General features: G+C 41.3%; 1 protein-coding gene across 2 annotated transcripts in view; it reads left to right on the top strand.

The window, feature by feature from the left end:
- Positions 1-10,886, top strand: part of MRAP2 (melanocortin 2 receptor accessory protein 2) — a 49,452-nt gene extending 38,566 nt beyond the window's left edge. For both annotated transcript variants that reach the window (XM_027602945.2, XM_027602944.2), the window contains exon 4: positions 9,332-10,886. In XM_027602945.2, coding sequence (XP_027458746.1) covers positions 9,332-9,725 — 394 coding nt within the window. In that variant the 3' untranslated portion in view covers positions 9,726-10,886. The remainder of the gene's footprint in view (positions 1-9,331) is intronic.
- Positions 10,887-12,796: the final 1,910 nt, after the last annotated feature.

The following is a 12,796-nucleotide window of genomic DNA, read 5'->3' as shown; positions in this document are numbered from 1 at the left end:
GAATCACTTGTCTGTGGTCTCACAGGTAAAAACAACTGTTGGTCCAGGTCTCAAACTAAAGCCTCTTTGACTCTGAAGCTCCTGTTATTTTAACCACTACACGAAATGATCTCATATTGGTAATTTTTAATCTCTTCCTTCTCCTGAACTAAAGATTCCAGCAACCAATCACAATTCATTTCCTTCTATCACATCCTCAACCATGCATGGGCTCTGGAGTCAAACATTTCCAGATTGACTTGCTGAGACTTTGGGCTGGATCCTTTACTTCTCTTTGCTTGAGATTCCACCTTTATAAAAATAAAATAGTATCTGCCTCCTAGGATTATTGTAAAGGTTCAATGAGCTGATGCTGTGGAATGGCTCACAGGCTGGATTCACAGTGGTACTCAGCAAAGGTTTGTCCATCCCTGGTGTGCTGGTGGCGGTCCTGCTGAGAGCTGGGGGTCTAGGTAAACAGGAGGAGGGAGAAGAACAAGAAACCCATGCTCCCATGGCACAGCCACGCCCTATGCATTCACATTTTATCTGCACTTGGGAGTCTTCTACCCCAGCCTCACCTTGGGTGTGTCTCTCAGGCAAATGAGATGATTTTAGAAAGGAGGCTAAGTAGAGAGTCTTGGTGGTGGTTTAGGAGTGACGTGTCTGAATGCTGACTGCTTTATGTATCAGGCTCTCTGGTGGTTTGTCACAAAGAACAGTTACTTCCTCAAGTAAGATATCGGGCAGCATCCTTTTGGAATATGACTCTGATACTCTGGTTAAGATCCCTGATCAAGTCTGCAAGTTCAGAACGGACTAGTGCTGAGTCTCCTGTGTAACTTTTTTTCTCCATGGAGGTATTTCAGGGGACAGGATGTGAATCTCCTTGAAAGTAGTAAGATACAAGGATGGTGGATACGATAACCCATGCCTCTCCTCCTTGTGCCCACGCCCACAACAGACATCACTAATCAACTGTGCTATCTACCTACAGAGCCCAGACTTGGCCTTAGAATTGTTTTCAAAACGTCACTTTGGGGGCACTTGGGTGTCTCAGTCGGTTAAGCGTCTGACTCTTGATTTCAGCTCAGCTAATGATCTCAGGGTCCTGAGATCAAGCCCTAAGTGGGGCTTTGCGCTCAGCGGGGAGTCTGCTTGAGATTCTTTCTCGCCCTCTACCCCTCCCCTACTGCGCTCACACTTGGGCTCACACATGCTCTCTCTCAAAATAAAAGAAATAAATCTTAAAAAAAAAACAAAACACAAAAAAACCAAAACGCCACTTTGGGCAGCCATCAGGAATCAATCCCAGTTTACCCAAGAGAGACTATATATTTGCTATCCCTGGCTGGACCTTCATTTAACAGTGTTGGATGGTAGGAGTTGAGATCCACAGAGCCAATGACATCACAATAAAATGGGCAAGTTGTTTTCCTGAGGATTTCAAATTGGGATCATATTAGCATAAGAATTTCAATTCTGGAGTCACTGACTTCTCAATGGCTTTTGTGAAGAGTGAGAATGTGTAATAATCAGATTAGGTTATGAGATGGTAACAAACAGCTCCTCAGATCTCAGTATGACACAACACACGTTTATTTCTTACTCAAGCTACATGTTTGCTGAGGGTCAGCAATGGATGGATAGAAGCTTCTCGACTTGTATCTGCACCGTCCGCAACACTCAGCCTCCTGGGTTACTATAACAGGAAAGAGCATCTGTGGATCTCACACCTGCCCTTCTGTTCTGCAGCCAGGAAGAACACATTCCTTCCTCTCACAGCTCATTGGCCAGAACTAGCCACATCCACGGACTACCCCAGCCGAGAAGGGTAATCTGGGGTCCAGAAGAAGAGAATCAGATACTCATGAACACTAGTAAAGTACACTGCAGAGGAAAAAAGACTATTACAAAGCTGACATCACCTTCCTTAAAAGCTTTTAGGCCCAAGAAACAGCTTTAATGGGGATTATTTTGCTTATGGAATATTTGCTGTTGTGTGTTGAGGGGGGTGGAGAAAACCCCCTCTTACCTGGATCCTTTATGGACAATGAAGATAAAAGAACCATTTCATCCTGCTTTCTCAGCTAAGGAGCCATTTACTCTGTGTGCTGTCTTGTTAAAAGCATTATAGCCTCATTATCATAAATCTGCCAGAGAGAGTAACAGAAAAGGCTTGGATCACATTTTTATGTTGAATGTTTTAGACTTCCTAAAAATACTGTCAAACCCCTGATATCATATGCTTCAAATACCCTCCTTTTTGTAGCATTTGCTAAGTGCACCTTGTCCAAGTGGGGATGTTCTTCATTTGGGAGTGAGTGCAGAATTGCTTGTGACCTTTTAAAAATGGAAATTACATTTTACCTTGAATTGCAATTTACCCAAATATGGCACTAGCTAAAGGATGGGTACAGTGCACCTAAAAGCTAATAGCAAGAAAATGTCAGTGCTCAATGTTTTTGATAATGACCAAGGCCACAGGAACTAGTGGGCAAAGTGCAGACATAGCGTGTATTCCCGAGGAAGCCCTGACATTTTGAGAGGTCTCTCAACTCTTTTCACGAGCAGGGCAAACTTGAAGACAGTCATGGGTATGCTAAGACTCAGCATGGCAGCAAACACTTCATTTATAAAAAATTGTAATAAATCTGAAAAAAAATCCCTAGAGGAATAACCTGGGGCATTACAGGTGTTTTCCTTCTCTACATGGAGGTGAGAGATTCTGTCTGCCTGACCTGATTTATCTTTTGGGTCACAGAGGAAGGAGCACTGTGCTTAATACTGGGGGTGGCTGTGTCTTTCATGGGAACAGGGCTTTGGAGCACCCACAGAGACAGCTGCCCAGGACACTCAACTGAGGGTCTAATGACTGCAAGGCCCTTTGGGAGATGCAAAGATGAACCAAATACAGCATACCAGTGTAGAGGAGAAGAAGGGTTGTACATAGATAGCTCTGCCAAGAGACAGGAAGAGATGCATCTTGTCAGTGAAGTACAGCAGGAGAGAAGGGACAGATTCCTTCCCATTGGGAGATAAGAGAGTCTCCCTAGAGACAGTGAGGTTTGTGTTGGACAGTGAAGAAGGTATTTGACTTTGATGGATAGAGGGGGTGAAAGGGCCCATCAGGCAGGAGGAACAGCACAAGCAAAGCACAGAGAGGGACAGCCCAGAGTGCATCTGGGGATGGTCAGGTGCCATGTGGCTGGACCGTAGGGTTAGCGAGGGGACTGGTGGGAGAGCACACCAGAAAGACCGGCTGATGCAAGGGTGGGGAGCCTGAGCTGTCAGGCAGAGTCTGGGGAGTTGGTGAAAGTCTGTGAGCAGGGGAGTATCATAGAAGTAATGCCAGTCAGTGCCAGTACCAGAGGACTGGATGTTAGAGGCTCTCTGTTTAGGTACAGAAAATTCCCCACGGACAGAGAATACATGACACAACCCATGGGGAGAAGAAGGAAAAAATCAAGAGTCAGAACAGTCTGAACAGTCTTTTTATTCTGGCTGGTGGAGTTCAGTAAGGTTGCAACAAACAGGCTAAGTCCCAATTATATTTCTTAAAACAAGATGAAAGTGAGGAATAACAAACTCTTAAAACAAAGAAATGAAACATGATTTCATGGTTCAGTTTCCTATCAGAATAAACTATTGTAATTTTTAAAAAGTTAAGATGACATGGGAGAACTCTTTGAACACACTAGCTGGATCATCAATTTCATGATGACAAGATATAGAATAGGTAGGAATGGAACAAAACGTTTAAAAATGCTAAAATCGTTGGCGATTCTAAATTTTCTGACAAGTTGTCTTCATCTGTTCAGGCTGCTATAGGAGAATACCATAGACTAGAAGGCTTATAAATAACAGATATCTGTTTCTTACAGTTTTTGGAGGCTGGGAAGTTCAAGATCAAGGTGCTGGCATATTTAGTATCTGGCTTATAGATGGTAGACTTCACTGTGTTCTCACGTGAAGGAAGGAACGAGGGATCTTCCTGGGGCCTCTTTATAAGGGCACTAATCCCATCCATTAAGGTTAAGTCTCCTTTTCCAAAGGCCCCACCTCCTAATACCATCACATGAGGGAGTAGATTTCAACATATCAATTTTGGAGGGACACAGACATTCAGCCTGTAGCACAAATATTCTTCAGTATTCTCTCTTTTCCTTGTGATAACTTATGACATGGTATTAATTACTAGTCCAGTAAACATCTCAAAGTTTCTCATTCTCAGTGTTTCAGTTTTTGAAGCTTCTGGCTTTAACTGTAATTTTAATCAAGGTAGAATTTAAGATGTTTGACCCTTGTAGTTTTTCATTTTCCCAGGTGTAACCAAAGCTGTAGGAGAACAAGTTGACTTTAAACTCTCTTAACTGATCCAATAGGTGTCTTAGAGCATTGTTTTTCTCTATGCCAGCAGAATTTGAAAGGATGAGAAAGTCACAACTAGCTCTCTTCTCTTTGGGAGCATAACAACCCCCAGAGCAGTCCCCAGTCCATCTACAGGCTGGAGAGACATCCTTAACAATATGGCAGGTGGTCGTTTCCTAAAAACAAAATTAAGACAACATCCAGCTGCAAACTCCCCCCTGCCTAATTAGTGAGAATCCTTTGATATTCACTGCGTTACATACATAGGAATATTTTTGGATGTGACTCACGAGGGCCAGACTGCTTTAAAAAATGGGTAACCACTGAGGGGCAATATTTTCACTGGCTTTCCTTGAAGCCATTCTTACCAATAAGTGGCAGAAGTCTTCCCCATGGAACTTGAGCCCCTGCAGCCTCCAAGCCTGGCCAGTTGTAGAAAATGCAAGATTCCCCTTTTTAGTAGCTCTTTGGTATATGAGTTCCAGGAGGTGGCACCATATATAATTCATGAAGGGCCAAGAGGTGATAGGTAGGTGGGTTCCAGTTCCAATAACGGCAGAGTAGCTTGCTTTAAATTACCTTGCAGATAACCATTATAAAATTTAGACAAAATGTAAAGATTGACTAATGGAAGGCATTGGAGACTAAATATTGGCAGACAAAACAGAAGGGCCTTTGGCCCTTGAAAGGAGGAAACTTCATTAATTTCTGTCTACGGTTTTATGGCTTTCCAATTACAAGCATGGTTTATTTTTCCATATACTAAGGTCTTCCTTTACTCCATTTGCAGTGTTTTAAAACTTTCAGTGTATAGTCTTGCACATCCTGTGTTAATTTTTTTCCCAAGTACAGTCATACCTTGTAGATATTGCAGGTTTGGTTCCAGACCACCGCAATAAAGCACATATTGTAATAAAGTGAGTCAAATGAGTTTTTTTGGTTTCACAGAGCATATAAAAGCTATGTTTACATTGTACTAGTCTATTAAGTCTGCAATACCATTATGTCTAAAAATTAAATATATATACTTTAACTTAAAAGTACTTCAATTGCCAAAAGAATACTGTCATCTGAGCTTTTAGCAAGTAATCTTTTTGCTGGCGGAGGGTCTAGCTTCAGTGTTGATGGCTGCTGACTGATCAGAGTGGTGGTTGCTGAAGGCGGGGGTGGCTGGGCAATTTCTTAAACATGAAGTTTGCCACATCAGTTGACTCTTCCTTTCACAAACGATTTCTCTGTAGCATTCATGCTGTTTGCTAGCATTTTAGGTACAGTAGAACTTTTTTCAAAATTGGAGTCTGCCCTCGCAAACCCTGCTGCTGCTTTTTCAACTAAGCTTGTGTAATATTCTAAATCCTTTGTTGTCATTTCAACAATCTTTATAGCATCTTTACCAGGAGTTGATGCCATCTTAAGAATCCACTTTCTTTGCTCATCGATAAGAAGCAGTTTCTCATCCTTTCAGGTTTGGATCACGAACTTGTAATAATTCAGTCCCATCTTCAGGCTCCACTCCTATTCCGTTCTCTTGCTGTTTCCACCACGTCTGCAGTTACTTCCTCCACTGAAGTCTTGAACCCCTGAGGGTTGGAATAGACTTCTTCCAAACTCCTGTTCATGTTGATTTTTTTTTTTTTACCTCTTTTCATAAATCATGAAGGTTTTTAATGAATGGCAAATCCTTTCCAGGAGGTTTTCACTTGTCTTTGCCTAGATCCACCAGAGGAATCATTCACTATCTGTCATGGTAATAGTCTTATGAAATATATTTCTTAAAAAGTAAGACTTTTTATTTTTTTGGCAGTTTCTCAAGTTTATTAGCCTGGAGCTTCTCCCTGCCAGCCCCAGGGGCTAAAAAGTAAGACTTGAAAGTCAAACTTACTCCTGATTCATGGGCTGCAGAATGGATGTCGTGTTAGCAGGCATGAAAACGACATGAATTTTGTTTTCATGCATCTCCATCAGAGCTCTTGGGTGACCAAGTACATTGTCAGTGAGCAGTAATATTTGGAAAGAATCTTTATTTTGAGCAGTAGGTCTCAACAGTGGGCTTAAGATATTCAGTAAACCATATTGTAAACAGATGTGCTGTCATCTAGGCTTTGTTGTTCCATTTATAGAGCACAGGCAGAGTAGATGTAGCATAATTCCTTAGCGCCATAGGATTTTCAGAATGGTGCATGACCAGTGACTTCAATTTAAAGTTACCAGCTGTGTTAGCCCCTAACAAGAGAATCAGACTGTCCTTTGAAACTCTGAAGCCAGGCATTGACTTCTCTAGCTATTAAAGTCCTAAATGGCATCTTCTTCCAACAGAAGGCTGTTTCGTCTGTACTGAAAATCTGTTGTTTAGTGTAGCCACCTTCATTAATGATCTTAGCTAGAGCTTTGGGATCACTCTCTGCAGCTTCTACATCAGCACCGGTGCTTCACCTTGCACTTTAATGTTACAGAGATGGCTTTTTTTCCTTATACATCATGAATCAACCTCTGCTAACATCAGACTTTCCGTCTGCAGCCTCCTTGCCTCTTTCAGCCTTCACAGAAGTGACAAAGGTTAGGGCCTTGCTCTGGATTAGGCTTTGGTTGAAGGGAATTTTGCGGCTGGTTTGATCTTCTATCCAGACCACCAAAACTTTCTCCATATCAGCATTAAGACTGTTTCACTTTCTTATCATTGGTATGTGCACCAAAGAGGGACTTTTAATTTCCTTCAAGAACGTTTTCCTTTGCATTCACAACTTGGTTAACTGTTAAACACAAAAGGAGTAGCTTTTGGTCTGTCTTGGTTTTTTACATACCTTCCTCAGTATGCTTAACCAGTTTTAGCTTTCGATTGTGAGAGACATGTAACTCTTCCTTTCACTTACACTTAGGGCCATTGTAGTGCTATTAATTGGCATAATTTCAATATCGTTGTGTCTCAGGAAATAGGGAGGCCCAAGGAAAGGGAGAGATATAAGGAAGGCTAGTCAGTAAAGCAGTCAGGACACAACATTTATCAATTGAGTTTGCCATCCTGTGTGGATGTGGTTCATGGCGCCCCAAAACCAATTAGGAGAGTAACATTAAAGATCACTAATCACAGATCACCATAACAAATATAATAATAATGAAAACATTCGAACCTTTGCAAGAATTACTGAAATGTGACACAGAGACATAAAGTGAGCACATGCTGTTGGAAAAATGGGGCTGATAGACTTCCCAGACACAGGTTGCCACAAAACTTCAATTTGTAAAAAAACACAGTATCTGTGAAGTGCAATAAAGTGAAAGGCAATAAAATGAGGTATGCCTGTATTCCATTTTTTTGATGCTATTGTGAATGGAATTTTTTTCTTACTGTCTATTACTGTGTCTGAGGTCAATTGAAAGGGAAGTCTTTTAAACAACAATGCTGGATCAACCAGATAAACATAAAAATGAACCTTGACCCCATCTCAACATGGATCATATACCCACAGTAAAAGCTCCTAGAAGAGCTCTCTCCAAGAGAACTTTTGTGATGTTGTATCTGTTCTCTGTGCTGTCCAGTTAGGTAACCCCTGCCCACAATGAGCTACTGAGCACTTGAAATGTGGGTGATATGATAGAGATACTGAATTTTAAATTTTACTTAACTTTACTTAATTTAAATTTAAATAGCTGCCTGTGGCTAGTGGCTATTGTATTGGAGAGCCTACTTCTAGAAGAAAGAATAGGAGAATATTTTCATGAATGTAGGGTAGGCAATTATTTCGTAGAGGTGATATAAAAGCACTAAATATAAAATAAAAAAATTAATAACTTGAACTTAACTGAAATTTAAAGCTTCTACTCATCAAAAGACATCTTAAGAAAATGAAAATGCAAGTCACACATCAAGAGAATATGTTTGCAATACATTTGACAAACGACTTGTGTTCAAAATGTGTTACAGAACTATCACAAATCAGTAACAAAAATAAACAATCCAATTTTTAAAAGGTGCAAAAGATTCATACAGAAACTTCACAAAAGAAGATAAACCAATGGCCAACAAGCACATGCAAAGATGCTCAACATTGCTAGATATCAGAGAAATGCACATTCAACTACTGACAAGATGCCATTTCTCTCCCACTAGCATGACTAACGTTGAAATGACTGACAACACCAAATGGTGATGAGGATGTGCAGTAACTGGAACTCTTGTACTTTGTGGTGAGGGTGTAAAATGGTACGACCATTTTGGAAAATTTCAGTTTCAGATAAAGTCAAGCACAGATCTACTATGTGACCCAGTAATTCTACTCTTAGGTATTTAGTGAAGAGCAATAAAAATGTATATCTACAAAGAAACTTAACCCAGAATGTTTTTAGCAGCTCTAATCACAACAGTGCCAAACTGTCAACAACCCAAATGCCCTTTAAGACGAGACGAATAAACAATTGTAGTGTACTTATATGATGAAAGCAAGAAGGACAAACTATTGTTATATGCAACAACATGGATGGATCTCAAAAAAACATTATACTGAGCAAAAGAAGCCAGGCACAATAGGCTATATATTGTATGAATTTGTATGAATTTCAAAAACAGGCTAAAGTAGCCTGTGGTGATAAGAAAACATTACCTATAGGAGGTGGAAATGGGCTGGAAGTTCAAGAATAGGCAAAGCTTATCAATAGAAATCAAAATCAAGGCAGTGTTACCTAAAGGGGGTAGAAACTGAATGGAAGGAAACTTTCTAGGAGGTTATTTATTCATTTGCGAGAGAGAGAGCATGTGTGCAGGGGGGAGAGGGTGAGAGGGAGAGAGAATCTCAGGCAGACTCCACACTGAGTGTGGAGCCCGATGCAGGGCTCAATCTCAGGACCCTGGGATCATGACCAGAGCTGAAACCAAGAGTCTAACACTTAACCAACTGAGCCACCCAGACGCCCCCCCCAAAACCATGATTTCTGTAGGTGAATGAGCTGGTGTGTAAGCAGTGTTTTCTTTTCCTTCTCTTTACAGCAATGCGGAATCTTCAGAGAAGAGATGCAGAATGAATAGCTTTGTGTCAGACTTTGGAAGACCACTGGAGCCAGATAAGGTGTTTTCTCGACAGGGCAATGAGGAATCCAGGTCTCTCTTTCATTGCTACATCAATGAAGTGGGACACTTGGATAGGGCTAAAGCTTGTCAGCAGACCACAGCCCTTGACAGCAGTGTTCGACTCCAGGAAGCCATTAGAAGCAATGGGCGGCCAGAGGAGGAGCTGAACAGGCTTATGAAGTTTGACATCCCCAACTTTGTGAACACAGACCAGAACTCCTCCTTTGGGGAGGATGATCTTCTGATTTCGGAACCACCTACTGTTCTAGAAAATAAGCCAGTTTCCCAGACCTCACACAAAGACCTGGATTGAGGAACTACTCTGTAAAGTGTCTTCTTGAAGGTGTTGGGTCTGTTTTGTAAACCAAGAAATCTCCATTCACTAAAATTGTTTGTATGGGTGGATGGGAGGGTTATGAGAGACAGACAGAGACAGAGACAGAAAGAAAGAGAGGAGAGCCCCCTCAGAAAAGAGCTGAATAATCGGAGTTTCTATGCCATTCAACACAAGAAGTTCAGGTTTCTTGGGGAATAAAGTATTTACACAGTCTCATCCTCCTTGTTGTTGAAGAATTTGGCCACATACTCGGTGTCAGTGTTCTTGAGTGGGGATTAGCATACTATGTTCCAGTCTGGTCCTGCCACTACCATGCTCTACCTTTAGCAAGTTGCTTTGCTTTTCTGGGCTGCCACATGGTTAACTGTAACGTGAGGAGTCTGGAGTACATGATTCATTTCAGCTCTAATTTGTGAATTTGAGACTTTGAATCCAGAAGAGGCTGGGATGTACATAAAGCAGTATAAACTAGGGCACTGCCTCCTATCTCTTGTAGGATCCCCCATGTCTGTACCTTCCACTCAACCCTTAACTGAGCCCAGCTTTTGTCAGGGGGCCAAACAACTATGGGGTTGTCAGAAGACTCATCTCACAGTCACTGTGGCCAACATTTCTGTTGGTTGTACTGAGATAGCTCTTCTGAGAACTTCAAGCCACTCACACTCAAACCTAGAGACAGCCTTGGCCCCTGCCCCCCCAGGATGAGAACCAATCTGTGGTACGTTGCATGACATTCTTGTCCCCAGAAATATAGGGAAAGTTGTCAGCTGAGTGAGGGCAGGTGCATTTTGTGTCTCTGTGTTGGTGTATGTATGTCTGGTCACATTTCTGTGTTGTTGGCTACTGGACAAGAAAAGTGCTATTTGCCATGCTATTTACTTGGCAGATGTGTAGGTGATGGTCATGTGGCTTCTGTGTGGGCTTTGAGCTGAGGTGGTGAATGGGTCGTGAATTCCCCACCAACAGATATGCAGGGTGGACTGGTGCAACACAGAGTTAATTTCGTGAAGGAATCCAGTCTGCACACTGGTATTAGGAAAAACTTGGTTTTGCGTACACGGTTGCATGCGCAGCCAGCTGCTAATCTCTGGGTGGCATTTTCATTATGAATTTGTTCACCACCTGTCTTGCTTAAGCTAAAAAATAAATGCATTTGATTGCACGGGAATTTTCTCTGGTTCTTTGTTTTTACACATCTAAATTTTTTATTTCCTTTAAAAATTATTCCATGTTTATACTGCTTCCTAATTTCTATCGTCTCTAGGAGCCCAGTGGTCTGAGTCATGTACCAGATTTCATTTAGGAGTTATTCTGCCAAAAGAAATCCCTTTCCCATAATATTTCTTGAGGAAAATATTATTCTTTAAGACTCTAACACTAAACAGTAGAACAAAGCATGGGATATTTCTTATAATTAACACATTCTCACAAATAGATACTTCCTATTAGCATTAAAGAATGCTGATTCTTTTACTAATTCTTTTACTAATATGAATATTATTATTCATAATTTAAACAACCAAATATAAACCATGGGCTATTTCTTATTTTGTAAGCTTCAAAGCTATTTAAGTGCTATCTTATTTAGAAGTAAATTTATTAGTCAGTTGGCTGAAGAATATTCCTAGAAGTTGGAAAAATACCCACGACCATACCATCATTTTTATTAACTGAATGTCAAGAACTATGAAGGGTCAAAGATTGTACAAGTGACAAAAGACACGAGATTCCCAGCTCAGAGACAAAGAACTTCACGACAGCAGAGCGGGCAGCATGGGCTTCATGTTCATGCTGGTTCCTGAATTTATTTCCTATTGCTACTGTAGTACCACAGCTTAGTGTGCTACTTAGTACCACACACTTAGTGGCTTAAAGCAACCCCAACTTTCCTTATAGTTCTAGAGCACAGAAGTCCAAAATCAGTGTCAGTGGGCTAAATCAGGGTGTCATCAAGACTGTGTTCCACCTGAAGGCTTTAGGGAAAAACTCACTTCCTTGCCTTTTCCAGCTTTCAGAGGCTGCTCACACTTTGGCTTATGGCCTTGCAGCACTGCATCCTCTGCTTCTACTTTATATCCCTGTCTCTGACCATCCTGCCTCTCTCCTATTATGATCCTTATGATTGCATTGGATTACCCATGATAACCTCCCATCCTGAGATTCTTAATTATATCTGCAAAATCCCTTTTGTCACATAAGGTAGTATATTTACAAGTTCAAGGACTAGGACATGGACATATTTGGGGGACCATTAGCCTACTACAGTCTTCCATTTGGCCCCAAAGATTCATGTGCACCTCACATGCAAAATACATTCACTTCATCCCAATGCTTCCCAAGTTTCAATTATTACAGCATCAACTCAAAGTCCAATATATAGTCTAAATTTTATTAACTCAAAAGTCCCAATCTCGTCCTCTTTTTTTTTAAGATGTATTTTTATTTATTTGAGAGAGAGAGAGCACAAATGGAAGGAACAGAGGGAGAGGGAGAGAGAATCTCAAGCAGATTCTGTGCTGAGTGTGCACAGAGCCCAGTGCAGGGTTCAATCTCATGACCCTGAGATCATGACCCGAGCTGAAACCAAGAGGCAGACACTTAACCGACTGTACCACCCAGGTGTCCCCCAGTCTCATCATCTTAATTATCTAAGTCAGGTATGGGTGAGACCCTGGGTACGATCCATCTTGGGGAAAAATTCTCTCTCTGTGGACCTGTAAAACTAGAGAACAAGTATTTTGTTCCCCAAATGCAGTGGTGGGACAAGCACAGCATACCAGTTATAGACATTACTGTTCAAAAGGGAGAAACTGGAAGGAAAACGAGGAGTCATCAATCCTAAGCAATTTTGAAATTCAATTGGGCTAACTCCATTCGGTTGCAAGTCCTGGAAATAATCCTCTGTGGCTCATGGCTTCGCCCTCTGGGCCTGCAGCTCTGCCCTTGCAATTATCCTTCCTTTTTCTTGAATGTATTTATAACTGAGTAGTTTATCCACCTGTTTCCTGCATGTAGACTTTTGGGGGTCTGACAGCCTTCTTTCATCT

This window comes from Zalophus californianus, chromosome 7 (genome assembly GCF_009762305.2).
Source record: "Zalophus californianus isolate mZalCal1 chromosome 7, mZalCal1.pri.v2, whole genome shotgun sequence".
Lineage (NCBI taxonomy): Eukaryota > Metazoa > Chordata > Mammalia > Carnivora > Otariidae > Zalophus > Zalophus californianus.
This window is presented reverse-complemented; position numbering and strand designations above follow the sequence as displayed.